This window comes from Callorhinchus milii, unplaced genomic scaffold (genome assembly GCF_018977255.1).
Source record: "Callorhinchus milii isolate IMCB2004 unplaced genomic scaffold, IMCB_Cmil_1.0 Scaffold18, whole genome shotgun sequence".
Lineage (NCBI taxonomy): Eukaryota > Metazoa > Chordata > Chondrichthyes > Chimaeriformes > Callorhinchidae > Callorhinchus > Callorhinchus milii.
In genome coordinates this window covers 14,623,615-14,643,019 of record NW_024704759.1, presented here as the reverse complement: position 1 = coordinate 14,643,019, position 19,405 = coordinate 14,623,615, and the positions used below count along the sequence as shown (strand labels likewise).

At 41.9% G+C, this 19,405-nt stretch overlaps 1 protein-coding gene across 3 annotated transcripts in view; it reads left to right on the top strand.

Moving 5' to 3' along the window:
• Positions 1-18,908, top strand: part of LOC103186265 (eyes absent homolog 1) — a 92,071-nt gene extending 73,163 nt beyond the window's left edge. For all 3 annotated transcript variants that reach the window (XM_007905173.2, XM_007905172.2, XM_007905171.2), the window contains exons 11-17: positions 5,268-5,357; positions 15,546-15,604; positions 15,730-15,890; positions 16,062-16,176; positions 16,560-16,681; positions 17,513-17,613; positions 18,753-18,908. In XM_007905173.2, the coding sequence (XP_007903364.1) occupies positions 5,268-5,357; positions 15,546-15,604; positions 15,730-15,890; positions 16,062-16,176; positions 16,560-16,681; positions 17,513-17,613; positions 18,753-18,833 (729 nt within the window). In that variant the 3' untranslated portion in view covers positions 18,834-18,908. The remainder of the gene's footprint in view (positions 1-5,267; positions 5,358-15,545; positions 15,605-15,729; positions 15,891-16,061; positions 16,177-16,559; positions 16,682-17,512; positions 17,614-18,752) is intronic.
• Positions 18,909-19,405: the final 497 nt, after the last annotated feature.

Here is a 19,405-nt window from a genome sequence, read left to right as displayed (position 1 = left end):
TTCACCAAAACATCATTAGTCATCTGTTGTCAGTGCGGCACGTTAGGCTTAAAGTCCTTTACTTTTTCTTCCCCCTTTGGTGAAATGTTGTGTAATAAGCCAAGGGTCACCCACAGCAAACCACGTTATGCCGACATCAAACAACGCAATAATGTTTTCAGGCTGTGATGTGATGTCCACACTTTCCCCGAGAGTAATTAGAGTCACTGTTTCACACCAGCTTCCACTGAAAATAGATGTAAGCAGTAACTCCGGTGGTGAGTGTGAAACAGTCATCCTGATCCTCAAAATAGGCTGGTTACGTTTGCCTATCGCAGTGAGGTCAATGTACAATTAGCCTCCATGTTATAACACAGGATCCACCCGATTCTAGTCCACTCAGCTGGGTTCAAAATCTCAGCAGTAGCAGCAGCAGCCTGTCTGTCTGTCTGTCTGTCTGTCTGTCTGCCCGTCTGTCTGATAAACAAAATGCCCCAAAACAGACCAACATTGGTATCATCAGATCAGTTCCTTTGTGCTGAGGTAATGTAACAAGGAGCCACACTGACACTGTCAATTCTTTCAACAACGTGACAGCAACTGTGCTTCCTGAGCGCAGCGTTTGAGCACAAGAAGTGACGTCAGATTATCATTATTATTATATTTTTTGAAGGGATTATTACCCCCGAAAAAGCCAACCCCATTGGTTGGGGCCTTGACCTGTGGTCATGTCAAATGCTCGTTGTGTTTCAGCCCATAAATATGCTAATCCCTCTGTGAGGCCGCACAGCAGGAAACTAAAATAAACAAGACATTTGCCGGGGTGGCCATTTTGTGAGTAAAGATTAACGGTCGTAGAGAGAGATGGCAGGAACGGTGGTTAAAACTTTCTACTGCAAAATTTTATTTTTGTGGGTTTTTAAAAAAAATACTACTGTGAATTGTCCTGTGACTGGCTTCGTTACAGCCTGAAATTTCTATATACCCAAATGCCAGAGGAAAGAAAGACCCACAGAATGCACTGGTTCAGATACCAGGCTAAAGATATACCCGTAGAATAGCCTGCGCATCTCACTGACACACGGCTAAAAATATATCTGCAGAATGTATCGTAGTAGTCTTTCTCACAGTCAACAATCCAAACATATCCAAAATGCCACAAGACTAAAGATATACACACAGAACACACGGACTTGCAATGCTGGGTATCACCTGCTAGACAGTCGTTCTATGAAATCTTTTGTATCTTAATAATAATAAAAAATAATAATGCCTGCATTCGATATTGCGCCTTTCACATCAGGAGGACGTGCCAAAGTGCTTCACAAGATTCTCTGCAAAGTGTAGTCACTGTGTTTTGTCGGTGAACACGACGGCGAATTTACAAGTTATTTATTATTATTATTATTATTATTTTACCTAACTCAGCACAAACCAGGAATCAAACAGTGAGTGCAATCTTTCCAGTTTGTACGGCTCTGTAGAATGCAACATGCTGAGCCGATTCACCAAGTGACTCAGAGATATCGGCCAAATTATACACACACATTTTTCCTTAAGTAACAGAAGTAGAAACAAAGCAGAAATCAGGTTACGTGCTCGGTTGAACAGTATTGAGACGCAGAACTTCAGCCCCGGTTTCCAGAGTTTCCTGATGACTTTGATATAAAAACCTGACTTGATTTGGTCAGTAAAGTTCAATGATCTGCATCAGGAGGACATTTGTGGGGCAAAATTTAAGAATAAAACGCCGAGTGATAAACTGTTCCCCTGATTCCAGTTCATTCACAAAATAAACAGCGGAATCGGAAAAAACAAAAGAATGTAACATTTGAAATGTATTAGTTCCTCAAAATCTTCATGTAAAAAGCTCAACGAGAGCCTTCTGTTCCATCCAATGTATGGTGTGCTGCAGCTTAAAGTCTGCCATTGTGTGTGTGGGTAGTAAGTGCAGGGGTGTGGACTTTATTAAAATTAGACCTGTATTGAATGGGGTTTAATTGTATGCATGTCAGCCAGAGGTTAGGCAGGGATTAGTGCATTGCTGAAGGCCTTTGAGATAATCGAGATGCTGTCATTTGCAGTTTGAACACAAAGCATGTTCTTCGCAAGGTGAAAACTGACTGACAGCAATAGTTTAATTACTTGGAAACGCTTGTCATCGAGATGTGCCAGACTGTGTGTAGGTACAGTACAAGCGCACAAACTCACCAAAACTTAACACTGCCCGTTTAATCCCGCAATTATGTTTTTAATTACAAACTCCAGCTGATTTCCGGAAAAGAAAGGCTTGCACAATTGTATAGTGGAAAAAAACAACAGGCAGAAGCATAAAATGTTCTAGCGTTCTCCTAACTAGACTGGAGACTGAGTGCCACCTATCCTATCCTGTGATTATGCTGCTTGTTTATAGATATACATTACAAGCAAACAAACTTGAAATCCCAATTTAGTATCAGATTTTAGCCCCGTGAACAATAACATCCTTACACTTGATATAGCACCTTTCACTTCGGGAGAACAACACAAACTGCTTCACAGGATTTACTGTAAAAGGCAGAGATTGTAATATGTTGTGGGCAAAACACGGCAACCAATTTGCACAAAGCAATGTCCCACAAACAGCCATAAAGTGAATGACCATTTGTTCCTAGGTGATTGTTGGCCAGGACACTGGGAGAAATGCTCTTCTCTTTTCAAATTATACCATGGGATCTTTAATATCCACCTGAACAGGCGATCAGAATTTTTCTTTAATGTCTCATTTGAAGGACGGCACTTAAAACAGTGCAGTGCTCCCCCCTCAGGCACTGCATTGGAGTCTCAACCTGGCCTGTGAGCTGAAATTCACAATGTGGGGCTTAAACCCTAAATGTTCTGCTGTCACTCTCAGAGGTCAGAGTGAGTATCCGGCTGACATTCACAGTTCGAGGCTCAACCAGCAATAATGGACAATAAAGTAACCAGTGCCCAAGGAACCATCCCACACCCCCCAGGAGGAAAGCAAGTAACAAATGTCAGGAGAAGAAGGGAGGGAACAAAATTGGTGTGGAGGGAAAATCAAAGCAATTGATGTATGCAACTCAACTAAGATGCAAATCCCAAAGCTTATGTTACTAAAAGCAGGAACCTACAAAGCACACAATCGAACAGGGGTTTTCAATTATGTTAGATGTGAGGTTGACCATTAAGGGAATGAGAGACAAAGGAATGGAAGAGGAGCCATGAACTGCTCCCTTTCCAAAGGAGCGGAAAGCTGTGAAACTCCTTATATGTTTCTCAGCCTTGCTTTCTTCCGACAATTAAATCAATCCTTCACGATCCAAGCTCGGAACTTTGTGATCTATCTCATGCTCTACTCCATGCGCTGTCATCCACAAAATACCCTTCATACAGACTGAGCAATTATTATTTAATAAAATAAAAAGTGTTGCAATTATATCGTTCGTCACAAAGAGAAGAAAAGCACACAGTGGGCAGATTTACTACTGGATCAGATTAAACCCCAGGCTGTGTCACTTACATATAGAAATAGTTACAGAAAGGACAGAAACATTAATCATGGAGTCAGAAGGATTCAGGAAGGGTGTGTAATTTAATTTGGAGTATTTCTATTCACGTGGTGGGGTGGGGATTACTGCCACTAAAATAGCGTATTATTTTCAAATTCTTTCGATTTGGAAAAAAAATTACCAAAACAAACAAAATTAAACTGAAACATATTTTGACCGGTTATTAAACATTTCATTGGGTTGTAAATCTGAGCAGAGCCTTGAAATGCCCGGAAAGTCAGGTTGAACTTGAAATGGGTTCCGGTGTCCCCAAGCAACACAGGTCTAGAATATCTGAGCTCTTTGAATTGTGAAATGAATTTACACCCTGCAGAACTTCAACATGTTTTCTATCACCTGGTATCTACGAGGAGGCTTGTCTGCAATGCAATACATAATAAAGGTCTCGTGTGGGTCACGTTTAATGTCAGTTCTCTACACTACATCTTGAGAGTCTTACCCTCAAATCCAAGACATCAATCTCTTCAAACCGCGTCTGCCTGACCTTGTATTTTTTTAAAAAAAAACCTGATTCCAAATGTTGGGAAACCGAGGTCAAAATAACATTCAAATTAAAATTCCTGGGTTAACACCTTATAAATGCTAATTATACGAGGCTACGAAAATAAACCGGAGTACAGAAAAATATCCTATGGAAAAAATTACAACTTTCTTATAGAAACAGGAGGAGGCCATTCAGCCCTTCGAGCCTGTTTCGCCATTCTGTAAGATCATGGCTGATCTGTACCTCAACTCCAATTACCCACCCTTGCCCCACATCCCTTGATACCCTGACCTAATAAATATCTATCCACCTCAGTCTGGACAATGCGAATGGATCCAGCGACCACAATCGTCTTACGTACTCCGCTAGTCTGACGGAGTGAACACAGACAATGCTACTTCAGAACAAGGTCCCCACAGCTGACAGGAGCCTGAAAACATATCAATTATACGAGGCTACGTTTGCTCCCCACTGAACTTATCCCAATGCTTTAAGTAGAAATTTGAACATATCTTTACACTTCATTTAAAGACAGATTTACTCAATCCCCATCGCCCCCCACAAAAGCAAATTTTAGCAAATGGTCATCAGTTGGAATGAATACAGAAGCAGGTAAACCTTGACTGTTACATGGTCCCATTTACAGTGTTCAGGCTTTGGTGGAGGGTGGTTTCCTCACGAAAGTGAAGGCGAGCTCCTCACTGTCTCCGATGTGAGGGCGGGGGCTTAAGTGGTTGTCGGGTACATTGACATATAAAGAGCGGGTGAAGCCTATCTGGTGGTTCCAGTGACGAGTTAAGCAGCAGTCACACGGATTTCTTGGTTAGGAAATGGTTTCAATGTGTGGGTTGGGGGGCAGGAAAGAGAGAGGAAGGTACAGCCTGTGAGCCTATCTAAATATTACTCTATGTAAGTGTAACTTTATAATCGTAAGTGTATACCCATTACACACCAGTGTAAGTACAAGCGTACCCTATGTTAGCATTACTCAGTGTGCATTACAATTGTGTGAATGGCAGTTATACATTAGTGCGACGTGGAGCGTTACCTGTCAATGTGAGGTGTGAGTTGGTTTGTTGTATTGCATAAACATCACCCAGTGTGTTATTGCTCACATTGGGTGTTTGGGGTAACCTTATCGAAAAAAAGTGATGAAAGGGGCTTTGAAAAGGGCCGGTCGTGCCAGGAACCCCTAGAACTAGAATTAAAATGAACTTTTCTCTTTTCAACAGGACACCCCCACAGCAGTATCACTGGGATTGCGGATGGAGGAGATGATTTTTAATTTGGCTGATGCACATCTGTTCTTTAACGACTTAGAGGTAAGAACTTTATTTGGAATGAGCAATATTTCATGCGGTTGAGTCTTTTTTTTGGGGTGGGGAAGAGTTTCCACCCGGGTCTGTCCGTAAGTGTTTGGGACCATCCAGAATTTCACAAATTGTTGAATTCATTCTTAACCTCCAAAAACGTTTTTCTGTCGTTCTTTAAAAAAAAGAAACTGACGGACAAACCAGTTTCAAAATTGTATTGAAGAAGTTGCCAAACTCAAGCTCCAAAAGTGCAGCATAAGTAGAGTAAATCAACATCCAAAATGGAATATCCCCCCTTTGGCATTTGTTATTGAGACGATGTGGATGTGACTTCATTTGTGTGTTTATATGTAAATTGTGTGTGTGAGAGAGAGCGCGTGTGTATACATCTGTGACTGTATCTGCATCACAGGTAACCCGTGCGTAGTTGTTTGGGAAACATGGGTGAGTTTGTGCGTGTGACAATGCACTTTTTTAATACACGTTTAACTGCGAGTAAAGGAAGTACATTCTGAGTACATTGGGCGTGCCAGGGAAGGGTCCCATAGTTACCAGCAGCCTCCAACGCTGATTCACCCAGGAGATCATTCTATGACCCGAGTCACTGAGTATCAGTGAGGCTCAGAACCAAATCCAATCTGTTCCTTGCCCGATATTTAAAACCATGTATAATGACCATCATGGAGGAGTGGCAACACTGGCTTTGTGTCCCTTCCCTAATCTCGATACAACGAGCTAATTGTTAGCCAATTGAGATCAGCTAATAATGCAGACCGGTGACTTTCTTTGTCAGTGTCGTTCCTACATGGTACCACGTTGGTGCATTTGTCCCCTGATCTGAACTCACTTTCAAGCAACCATCACTGGAAGTTTACAACAGTGGTTTTGGAGGATTCCATTATTCGTACCTTCATTACAGCACGAGTTTAATAACACAGGCAGGTTTATTACAGACATTCTTCATAGATGTGTTGGGTGGAGCTATCTGCTCGTGGACATATTTTGCTGTTCACATACCATTGAGGCATGTACGTGCAAAAAGACCTGGGTAATCTGAGCTCATTTCCTGTTTGCAATCTTTTTAGAAAAGAATTTCCTCACAAAGTAACATGATAAACCTTGCATTTAGAATACAAAGTACCTTTGATTAAACTCAACCCTCGAATAGGACCTCAGAATTTTTTTTTTGGGGTGGAGTGGGAAGGGGTTGCATTGTCACATGGGCATCGTTGTTCACAAACAACACACATAAGCTGCAATGATCTAGTGCTTCATAAAAGAATCATCCTTTGGGTCATAATAGACAGTGCAACAACAACTTGGATTTATATAGCGCCCTCCACACCAGACGGCATCTCAAAGTGCTTCACAGTAACAGATCCTGGGCCGAGTCAGGGGGAGGGGGAGGAAGGTGACCAAAGGCGCAGTAGCTACAACTGGAAGCAAGAATAACAATAACAACTATTATTACTTGTATTTATATAGCGCCCTTCACGCAGGGAAGTGTCTTGGAGAGTCTGTACAATATTCCTTAACGCCAATAACTCCCATTACACCAGATTGTTGTTGTTTGTATTTCCCTCAACAACCATCTTTAGAGCTTCTCTGAATGACTCGGCAGTGCTGTGCTTATACATCGCTGGGTTAATATGGGCAGTTTTGTGCTGGGTGCTTGCATGAGTTGGGTTAAAGCTGCCCTCGAGTTTTTTTTTTACGTGAAACACAGCATCAATCCCATCAGATTACACTTGATTAAAACTCCAATCCCAAAAACTAAGGGGACGCTGATCATCCCATTCCCAATTCTCGCGTTTTTGTTGTATTACAATGAGAGTCGAGAGAATATGGAAATATACATGCGACTTTCATTCTGACAGTCCATGAATAAAGAGGAACTCTGGTCTCCGCCCAGACGGAGATATTAAAATATGGTTAAATTCCAACCTGGGTTGGACAACAGCCACACCAAAAGTCAAGAGATTGTAAGGTAACTGTATCCAAAGAGAAGTGTCAATTTCCTTTGGGGTTTGGAGAGGTTTAGCTGAGGTTTAACACTGGGGTATGTACACACATGCTCAAGGCACAGGAGCAGAGGAGAGTTCATGACAGTGTCAATTAAACAGGTTCTGTGGAAGGAGCAACCTTGATTGGCCCAAATAATAATAATAATAATCCTTGAATTTGATATAGCATCGAGACGTCTCAAAGCGCTTCACAAAATATACTGTAAAGTGTAGTGACTGTATCTTTTGTGGACGTAACGCGGCAGCCAATTGCGCCCAGCAGCGTCCCCACAAACAGCCGTGGATTGAAGTGACCAAATGATTACAAAGAGAGATCAAATGACCGCATTGAAACCAGACCCAACGGCCTTTGAAGCATAGCAGTGAGTGAGGAACTGTCACTTTGGCTGAACAATAATTATCGAGTACGACCTCTGGCACCGTGTCGTTTCAAACGAAAGGAGAAAATATTAATAGAATGGAAAGGATTGATTTGTAAGTGGTAAAGCAGTTCACATCATCTCATACTCGTAGCGCTCCTCATCCGGGGTAGTGCCTGAGAGCACTAAACCATGGCAGAGTCTGGGTGGGGGGTGGTGGGGGGTGGGGGAGGTCTGTAAGCTCGGTCAAAGAGAAAGGTCTTCAGGTGCGATCTGAAAATGGGGAAGGAGGGGTGGGTCAAGGCAAAGGCATTGAAGGAAAGAGTGCCTAAGATGTGGGGAGTAGTGGCTGAAAGTGGAGCCGGTGGAGCGGAGGGAACAAGGGACAAGCAGGAAGCTGGAGCCAGCCGAGCGGAGGTGGAGTGGGGGTAAGCAGGTCGGAGAGGTAAGGAAGAATTTGTAGAGGAGTGTGAGGATCTGGCCCAGCACCTACTGTTCTGTTCATTGTAATACATGGTGAGGATACAGCCACTGAATATTAAAATGGTTTGAGGTCCGTCCACCACCTCAGTATTCTCCGAAGGAAGTTGCTGATACAGTAACGTCGAGAAGGCACCAAAGGCGAGGAATGAATTGTGGTTCAAACTGGTTTGTATCCGATTACACTGTCAGTCCCGCTGATGTACTTAATGATACACCAGAGGCTCAGCCCTATATAAATATATATATATGTAGACAACCAGTGAAACACAGAATAATCCTATCGGATTTACAGTACGCCCCACATTATAGTGAATGGTGTGTAACACTAAACGTACACGATTGCTGTAAAAGTGAATGACATTTTTGGAACACCATGTCCTACTCATGAATTGTCAAGCCTTTGCCTTACTCTCTAATCTTAAGTTGTGAAACCTGTTGTGAAATTCTTCTTACATATATATCACTGAACCTGAATTATTTCTGCTTTGTGGTGTTAGTACATGTAGATCTGCTAGTCCTTTCGATGCATCTTAAGAGAAAGTACAGCACAATTCAATAGTAAAAGTAGATCTGCACTTGGGAGAGTGTGTGTCTGAGAATTCAGATAATAAGGACTGCAAACAAGATATCTGTACAACCTTGGTGCTGTCAAATATGTATTTGAGCTTTGATCCGAAGGGATAATGAGAGAGTCTAGGCAAATCTGATTACATGGGAGAGAAAGCAGAGAATGAGGAAATCAAATGTTGGATTTTAATTGCCTTCCCAAGCTCTGTACAAGCCTCCTTTGCTAAGTGGGTCTCTATGTGCTTTTGTAAATGAGCTTAATGCTTTACATGAAGGAATTCACTCTGATTGAAAGGCGACCTTTCTTTTTGCTGTGGAGCTGAAAGTCTCATTCACTCAGCATTTAGCTCAAGACGTTTGTGAGCGATGAGGTCTAACTTCAAAGCCACTGGCTAAGTTGGCTGGTGATGCTCTCACCAAACGGGAGCACGAGCAGAACAGTGAGAGTCTGGCGCTCGGCCTACCAACAGGAGAACTTAATGTCATAGCTGGAAAGATCTCGCAAGGGCACAATTCACAACGACCGTTGTACGATAATAGACTCGTGTTAAAATTTTTTCGCTCGTCAGTGAATCAACATTCACAGCGCACAGTACACAGAGGAGACCAGGAATTGGAGAGGAAAAACAAAGCTGATTGAACTCTCAAACTTGCTGCTGTTTGAAAGGTGTACCTGGGTTTGTGCCCTATCATCTGATCCTTCATATCTAAGGTGGTTCATCTCGACATTCCACTGCCTTAATCAGCAGCGCAAATAGCTTACGATTTAAAGAATCTACAGAATATGAACCTCTGATCTTACAGTAGCACAAGGATCACAGCCGTTTAGTCCTGGACTTGGATGTTATTAAGCTCACATTTTCGTTCATGTTAATGTAATAGAAACGGAGACTGTTCTGCTTTTGGGTTCCAGTCCGTCACTTTTCAGAAGCTTCGAACTAGCACAGATACAACAGGAGGGTGAGAGTTAGTCAAGAACAGAGTTAGGTCAATATTCCGGGTACTGGGTGTTGAGATGTACAGATGGCAGTTTGCAAGGCAATGATCTATATATCGTCATTAAATAATAATCATAATAATTGTGGCTACATGATTTGATATTTAATAACATGATTTATATGTAACATGATCAAGCATGCTGATTATCCTGAAGGGGAGTTTACAATTCGTTTTAGATGTAGGGCAAAATATAAATAAATGTTGACGTTTATAAGAATAAGAATGAAGAAAACAAATAGTTCCATCTGGCAGATTGAAAAAAATATAAAGAGTAACAGACATCTTAGTTTAGATTTATTGCAGTAGGAATACTGTTCATGTGCAATTACAAAGTAGATTGAGCGATTTTGGGTGTAACACAAAAAATACTTCTTCTGTGATGCGATGAGCAAGATCCTCATTCATTTATATTAATTCAGGTTTATTGTCCCTCTCGGGACGATTTCACAAATGGCCTGCAGCACTGCCTCTAACTCACAGCATTCCAATCATATAGGGTTGGGTCTTAAGATATCCTTCCTTGCGAGAGATCTTATTGAGCTGCACTGTGCTGGTTTGCACTATACTGAAGGAGCTCCCTTTAAAAGCTGTTTCTTGAGGGATTTTTACAGTATATTCTGTGAAGCGCTTTGAGACATCTCGACGACGTGATAACGCACTATATCAAATGCAAGGATTATTATTATTATTAACCAAAAGAGAGAATTCACTGAGATCCAAGATAATGGATGGAATAAAAAATATATAACAACAAAAATCACTTCTGCTCTTTGCAGTTTGGAAAGAGTCCTCATAAACCTCCTTCTCTTGTGCCCAGTTTCATTTTTTTTGAATAAAATTGTTTGAAGTCAACATTGATGACAAAACCATTAGGAAAAGCTGCTGTAATAGTTATTGTCCCTGCCAGAGTACTGTCGTTACTGTTGTTGCCAGAGTAAAGGTTTGAAATTAATAGAGAGCGGTGATACAGTCTTTAGCTCTAGTTACTTTAATTCTTACGGACAAATAAGCCCAATATCACGGTCATAAAATCCTAAAGTAGGTGTTAGTTAAGGTATTAGTCATAATAATGACATTTGATATAATCATGTGTCGAAATGTCTCAAAGCGCTTCACAAGTCTTTACTGTGAAGTCTAGTAATGACTGTGTGTTTTGCACTCAAACGTAGCAGCCAATTTGCACACAACAATTTGGCAACTGACCGACTGCACCAAGCAAGGCATCCCTTTATACCCTCTCTTTATTCCCACTGGTCCACATGAACCTAAACACGAGGCAGAACCACGGGTAGAGCCAAGTGCAGTTAAGGACCACCCTCCCCCATCCCTCCGAAATCCCCCCCAAGTTCATTTTCTTCTCCTTTCTATTCTGGTCCCAAATGTGCTCCAGCCAAAGCCATCACGAAATTGGAAACTAATGTAAATTTAGTTGCTAAACTCGGTGATTGCACGAGTCCGACTCTAAGCCTGAAATATGCAGTCCTGTAACTGTAACGCATCCCCTCAGAAAGGTTCAGGTTCCTGGTGCCAAGCCGTCAGGACCTTCTGAGACAGCAGCCATCAAACCCAGCTCTCATTATGTGTTTACTGCGATGTCGAGGGCCTGTCTTTTTATCACATCAAAAACTTTGGTTTCTTTTGCACTTCTCTTGTAATAAAGCTGTGTAAGATTTAAGGCTGAAAAACAAACAAACCTCAAAGAGTAGCAATAAAGTCCTTCTACTTGCCGGACTGAACTAGTGTCTCGGACAATTTCTGTACGAGTCAATTAGTCAGTAACCTGATCGCAGCTGCTGATGGTTTCTGTGTCCCAGTTAATTTCATGGTATTTCATTAAGTCAGTAATGCGATAGCTACTGGTGTGGCACGTTCCTATACTGAACAATCAGCAAGAGAAGAAAATGGAAAACACAGATCCCAAGCAAATACCAAACTGCTTAGACAGTTTGAACCGTGCCTCAAATAGGAATGGGGCGGGAAGCTCAGTGCCCCCGATTGCGTTGAGTTAAGTCATGGTTCCGATGCAATGAACTGCACACAACGCCAACAAAACACGATCTGATCAAATGGAATAAAAGAGAATTTCACCCACGTTCAGTCAGCACCAATCTGTGAGACGCAGTTGGAGTCAACAACAATAACAACGTTCATTTATATACCACTCTTCACGTGGGGTAGCGTCCTAGAGCATTTGACAGTAGCAGAGTCTGACAACGAGCCGGGAGGGGAGGAGGGAGAGGGGAGGTGACTGTGAGCGCGATCAAAAAGGAAGGTCTTGAGGAGAGAGTTTGAATCGTGCCTTAATGGGTCTAGTCAAGGCTAACCATTGTTGATAGACCACCTCTCTATCCATAAAGACAGGATCCAGTCTTCTTCCACTTGGCTCAATATCTGCCATTTTAGGAAACAAGGACAGTATTTTTGCTCAAAGGATTACGTACACTTTTGCAGTTTTAAAATAACATGTTGGGGTGACCACATTCCCCAGCAGTTGAGTGCAGTTGACGTGGTGACTTTTTTATTATTATTATTTGCTGGTTCTCACTGAAGGAACAGTGTTGACTTGTCACTGTTGGACTTCTATTGAGAGGATGTTAACATGATAGACAAAGGCCCAAGTGAAACACGCCTCAAATAGAATGGGTGGGCACTGCTCGGCACAACAATACAATGCTCGAGCCCCCGAGACCATTGAAGGGCAAGATGTGGTTTGCTCTCACTGTGATGGTGACATCAGAAATAGCCAGAGATTAAAGAGAGAGAAAGAAAGAGTTAAAAGTAATGCTCAATACGTGAGTGACATACTTCAGAGCACTGGAAAAGCCTGGAGGATTCTCCCGTCTGGCTTCGTGTTCAGGGGATGCTGTAGAGTTTGGGTAAGGAAGGGGGCGGAGGAAGCCGTGAAGGGAAACAAATTCAAACACTGTCCAGAATCTTTCTTAACCACAATATTTGCACCAAAAGCGCCCTCTTCAACTATTTTATTGGGCCGATACATTTCAAACGGTAGATTATTCGAATCGACGCAAACCAAACTTTGACTGGAAAATAGTTTCCTCGGAAACATTTATGAGATTAGCAGAGCATTGAGCAGCAGAGCAACGGGAATAACAGCCTGGTGTACAGCAGTGATCCTACAGCAATAACAAGGCAATCGGCAGCGTTCAAATGGGAATATAAAAGCCACAGAAACACAGATATCTTCACACTGATGCTGCAGGGAACAAGGAGTAGCACTTTGAGGGGGGCACAGGACCTGAGGTGCTGTTACAGCAAGTGCCCACCTTGCATTCTTGTGGTTTCAGATTCCAGGCCAATGTGAACGTCAATCCAATGTTCCTTCCAAAAAAGGTTGCAGAATAAGAGCTAGCCATCTGCTCTTGGCAGGCTCTCCGCCCACGCACTGCGAGCCAAGTTTGAAGCAGTTAAGTTGCCTGAGGAAGAAAAGTTTTTCGCTCTGCAACAGGCAGACTGTCAGAATCACATTTCGAGTGGAAATCAAATTAGGCAAATTAAAGGGGACACTGGCGTTCTGCAAGACGCTTTTTCAGCTGTGCAAACATCGCAATGTAAAACAGCAGATGTGACACAGCAACAGCACCATGTCACTCGGTGTGTCTGCTCCAAACAACAACAACAAATAAATTTCGTGAATTTACTGAAGGGGAAAAAAGCCGCCTTCAAACATTTGTGGCGTAGGGGATTCGAGTGTTTCTGCAGCACAGTTATTTAAGCAACAAATTGATGTTGGAATAGGAATAGAGAAATGGTTTGGATTCTGGAGAAACAAACATAGACCTAAGGGCAACATCATCATAAAATACCAATAACACTTTCAATTTATATAGTACCTTTTGTCGAACCAGTCTCCTTAGTGTATGCATACAGCACCTTGGGACATCCTCCCGACATGAAAGGCACTACACAAATGTCATTTGTGTTGTTGTTTCTCCCTCACAAAAATACTGCTCGATACCATTAAGTGGTTGTGTATTGTATAATCTTACAACTCATTCCAAATCCTTAACTTCCTTCGTTACACTAATGCCACGTTTGACCCGGTATTAAATACTCCTGATTGAAGTGACTTTCAAACTGTATGTACTTTGCACATATTCTACCTTGATGTCCTTTATCAATCTGCATAGGTAATAAGTTATCAAACCCGAAGGGCAGGAATGGTAAGTGTATGGCAAAATCATTATTATTAGGCAAACAATAGTCCCAATATTTCATATCTTTTTGCGTGGCTAATACTTCCAATCCGGGGAATATTGTATCCTCTGGCTAGAAATAAAGTTTCCCACAAAAAGGGCTTTCGAAACATACAAATAATTATATTTATTATTTTAAAGTCTGTCCAGAATGATTCACGTTTCACAATAGGCCAGTCTCAGCCCACAGCTGAAAGGCTGATGTTTGTACATTGGAGTGTGAGTCCAACACAAACCTCAATCCAAACACAAGGAGTCCAGTCGACAGTGCAGTGTTTCAGTGCTGGACTTGGCTCCAGGCAAAAAATCTAAAACTCATGTCTCCTAGTCAAGAGGTCAGTGTCTCAATGTTATGGCTACTCTGTCTCATCGATACTCCTATAATAGTATAAAACTCTTAATCCGCTGGAACAAACCATTTTTGAGGACAAAAAAAAACGTTTTGCCCACAAATATACGACCAATTCACTTTACAGTATATTCTGTGAAGCACTTTGAGACGTCGAGAAGACATAAAAAGCGCTATATCAAATGCAAGGCTTATTATTTTTATTTAAAACTCCTAGGAACATAAAAGTATTCCCCTCCTCCTCACACACACACACAGGTTTGGGTACAATTTTAAATCAGAAAAGAATAACACTGACCATTATGGAAAGCAATTGACTGACACATTTCGCCCACAAAATACAGTCAATTCATTTTACAGTATATTCTGTGAAGCGCTTTGAGACGTCTCAACAATGCAATGAGGCTCTGTATCAAATGTAAGGATTATTATTTATTGTTAAAGCGGCGAATACATAGTATTCCTGCTGCACACATGTCTCTCCTATTATACAGCCCCTTTGCCTTGTTTTGATGGAGGAGGTTTGGAGATGCTGCTTTTGTTTTCAGATAGTAACACAACGTAAATCTAGCTTTTTTGAACAGACAACTAACTCCTCACTATTCCAAGTGGGCATGCAATCAATTTTGGCCAAGGTTCAAGTACGTTTATACTGAGAACAAATAAGAATCGTTGCATTTGGTATAGAGTCTTATCACGTTGTCGAGATGTCTCAAAGCGCTTCACAAGATATTCTGTAAAGTGCATTGAGTATGCTTTTTGTTAGGTGAAAAGCATGTGTAATGTTTTTTGCACAATAAATCTTTTTTTGGCTTTCACTATGTAACAGAGAAACTATGCAGCACTGACACAAGGTAAAAGCCCCAAAAAGATTTATTTGGCAATTATGTAAGTTAAGTAAGATAGAACAGTATTGGTAGGAAGCTAAAAGTTAACGTAATTGTTCTGATGCTTGAAACATTGCCTGATGTCTCAATCCCATCCCTGACTGCTGCAGGTAATAATAATCCTTGCATTTGATATAGCGCTTTTCACGTCTTCTCGACGTCTCAAAGCGCTTCACAGAATAGACGATAAAGTGAATTGACCGTGTATTTGTGGGCGAAGTCATCCATGTGATAGGAATCGAATTGACTCGAGTCAGAAAATCTTCTAGGTGCTGCATATTCCTTGAACTCAGGAATCTTTACGTCTCTTTGCAGGATTGCGACCAGGTTCACATCGATGACGTGTCTTCGGATGACAATGGGCAGGACTTGAGGTGAGCAGTTTGCTGAAGCTAAACCCATTTGTGCGGACGGTTTGATTCTCTGTTGCCGGCTGTGTGTTGTGGCTAAGGAATTGAACAGATGGCACTAACGTATCTTCCTCTCTCCTCCCACTCAGCACATATAACTTTGCCACAGACGGCTTCCAAGCCGCAGCAGTCAGTGGGAACCTGTGTATAGGGTCTGGGGTGCATGGAGGTGTGGACTGGATGAGGAAATTAGCATTTCGCTACCGTCGAGTAAAAGAAATGTACAACACTTACAAAAACAACGTTGGGGGCAAGTATACAACAACAAATTACATTTGTATAATCGTGGGCGGCCAGACATTTTGTTTGATTCTGGGCTAAATATCTTGAATGGACTGCTGTACAGTGACAAGCGATGGGCCTCTGCATTCTGAGTTAAACCTGCTCTCATTCTAGCCTCTTCGTCTCGTGTTCATTCCAGGTTTGATAGGAACGCCCAAGAGAGAGGTGTGGTTGCAGCTGAGAGCAGACATGGAAGCGCTAACTGACTTGTGGCTGACACATGCACTGAAAGCACTCAGTCTAATTAACTCCAGGTAAGAGACTGCCAAGCGATTTCATCACTGGACATGGCCGGGTGTGGTCTGGTCTGGTCAAGATAGAGACATGGAGCAGGTGCAGGGCTTGATGGAACCTGTGAAAATCCCAAATGCAATCACAGAAGATTGTATTGAGGATACGAGAGATTCCCTCAAAGCTGTAGATATATCACAATGGATAAACCTCATTTTGATAGGGTTGCCCTCAACCATTGAATTAATTAGTGTCTCAACAAAGTCAATAGGAGGTATTGCCTCTTGTAATATATCTGACTCATATGGACAGCGCTATGTTTTATTAGGGACACCCTGGTCACTGCTGATGGACATTTCACAAAAATTGTCTTTCTAAAGATTTTGTATCTGTTGTTTTTTTACAGATCAAATTGTGTGAATGTTCTGGTAACAACAACACAGCTTATACCCGCCCTCTCCAAGGTATTGTTATATGGACTTGGTACCGTTTTCCCAATAGAGAATATTTACAGCGCCACTAAAACAGGTAAGCCAATCGGAATTTGAAAGATTCCATATTGAATATCATTTTGACTTCTACGTAATTTGCACCTCGTGTAAGTTGAGGTACAACCCAAGTTGAAGCAAAACTGAAGGTAAATTGATGACAGGCTGGATGCTGACTGTCTGACATTGGTCTGTATTGAGTTCCAAACTTGTGGTGAGCGAAGCTGGTGGATAATTGGGTGCGAAAGTGACCAGTGTTAAGACAAAGTACAGGGGGGCCAAATAGTCCTGATAACTACCCTATTATCTACATTTAAAAAATCATCTTTTTTTTAAGATTTACTAGACATTGTAATGGTACCACAACTTTTTGGTCACCCTGAATATTAAACTGAAAGTACGCAACTGATTAGAATGAACCAGATATAATTAATTGGATCAAGGCAGAGAAAGATACACTTCAGCCCAGCAAATTGATCGATCTGAACCCAGCTGTTCTGTGGTTGACAATTGATTGAAAGCAGTTAATGGGAATCATGGACAGTGATACCTTGTGCAGATATCACTGTCCATGATGAGTGTGTTTGCACGTTTAAGAACATAATAACGTTTAGCATTCTAAATACAGTATTGAGCTGTCCCAGTCTTATTCAACAGCAGAACTCATTTTTAAAAAATCAAATACAAAGTTGAATATTTTTCAGGAAAAAAAAACACTTTGATGTTAGAGGAAGATGGGAGGAAGCAGGGTTGGGAGGAGAGGAGATGAGATGGGCTGAATGGCCTTCTTCATCCGGATCAATCTTGCAAATTGGTCAAGTTTTTGCAGCTTTCTAGGAATGGAGAGATACCTTTTTTGCTCTGTTTTTAGGGAAGGACAGCTGCTTTGAGAGAATAGTTCAAAGATTCGGAAGGAAAGCAGTTTACATCGTGGTGGGAGATGGTGTTGAAGAGGAACAAGCAGCAAAAAAGGTAAGTTCAGATGTGGATATTCTCATTGCCCACATCTCCTGGTGAATGGTAGTGTATTCGACTCGTGCGGACTCAAATTTGACTGACCAATCATCACATCTTGTAAAATGCTCTTGAGGATTTCCCCCCCGCTACATGCGACATACATGGATGATCATATTGAGGGTAATAGTGTTGCACGTCTCATGTGGATCAGGCAGGGACATGGAGCAGGACTGTGCTCGCTGAGGGAGAGTCCAAGAAACATGAAAGAGAAAAAAAATCCTTTCTCCTAGAGTCAGCACCCGAACCAACTGAGCAAACACAGGAGACTCAACTCTAACAGGCTTCAGTGACTGTTTAAAGAAGGATCTGAAGTGGCCTCTTACCGGTGTCTCCTGGTGTGAATGCCGTGTTTGTATAGTGAAGGCATCGCATGAAGAGCAGGCTGTGGACCTGTCTGTCGCTGATTGATGGCAATGACGGACCCAGTTACACACACCTGAGCCACAGGATAAAGAAGGGAGATTTTCACTGTATAAAACTAACTGTTGCTGTGAGCAGTGACGATATCTCACACTAAGTCAATATTCTCATTGCCCACATCTGATGAATCGGTGGCTGTATCAAATGCCGTTATCATTAATGATAACAATTGATGATTAGAAAATGAGTCGGAAGCAGAGAAATAGATGCTTAGAAGATGAAAGGCTGCAAACAGTTCAAGTGTGAAAGTGATTCATTCACATTGGAAACCTGTTTGAACATGCAAAATAAAACACCTTTTCTTTATCAGATGCTTTTGGCTTCTGATCAAGCAAACCCAGAGCTGGTCATGTTTGGAAACAACACAGCGATAGAAAAGTGGTGTTGAAAAGAATACAAGTGACCTATTAAGATTAGGAAATGCTTCCCCGCGCCCCCGGCTCTAACAGGGATCGATCGTTCCATTTGTGTTCCCATGGCTCATTTGTTGTCATTATTTGTACAATTGGCTGCCGCGTTTCACCTACAGAAAATACAGTCACTCCACTATACAGTATATTCTGCAAAGTGCTTTGAGACGTCGACGACATGACAAGGCGCTGTGTAGAAATGCAAGAATTATTATTGTTGATGATTTCACCAAACGCTGTGTGTGTGTGTGCGTTCCTTTGCAGAACAACATGCCATTCTGGAGGATCTCCTGCCACGCAGATCTGGAGGCTCTTCGGCATGCCCTCGAGCTCGAGTACTTGTAGCGAGAACACCCCCAGCCTCACCCTCACTCACTGACTGTGGCTCTGATGCGTGGATGATACAGTGACATGTGCTTTTGTCTTAATCTTCCCGGGAAAAAAAAATGAAACTGGTTTCGGAGTATGTATAATAAGGCCTGTTGCTCAACGGAAAAAAATTCAATTGATTTAATGCCACTGCACCAGGTGTTCGTCATGGAAATTTGCCTTTATTGGAAAGACTAAACCTGACCTGATGTTAACTACAAAGTCAAACAAACCCTTCTCCTTCTTCTCCTTCTGCTGGTCAAGACTTCACTTTCGACCCCGAGACACAACAGAGACTTTTAGTTACCGGCAGCGTGGTACAATCACTGTTTTTTATAGTTCTTTCTATTTATGAGCTGTTGCGTTCCCCCAACTTGATTGTGCTGCACGCGTGTAAAGCACACTCACCTCAAAAGGAAGATAAAGTTCTTATTTAAAAAAAACTGCTATTGCTAAGACAATCAACAAAAGACAAATAATCTTTTTTGTGTAAATTTGTAATCTTGTGGTATTTCTCTCTCTCTCTCTCTCGCTCGCTCTCCTCTCTC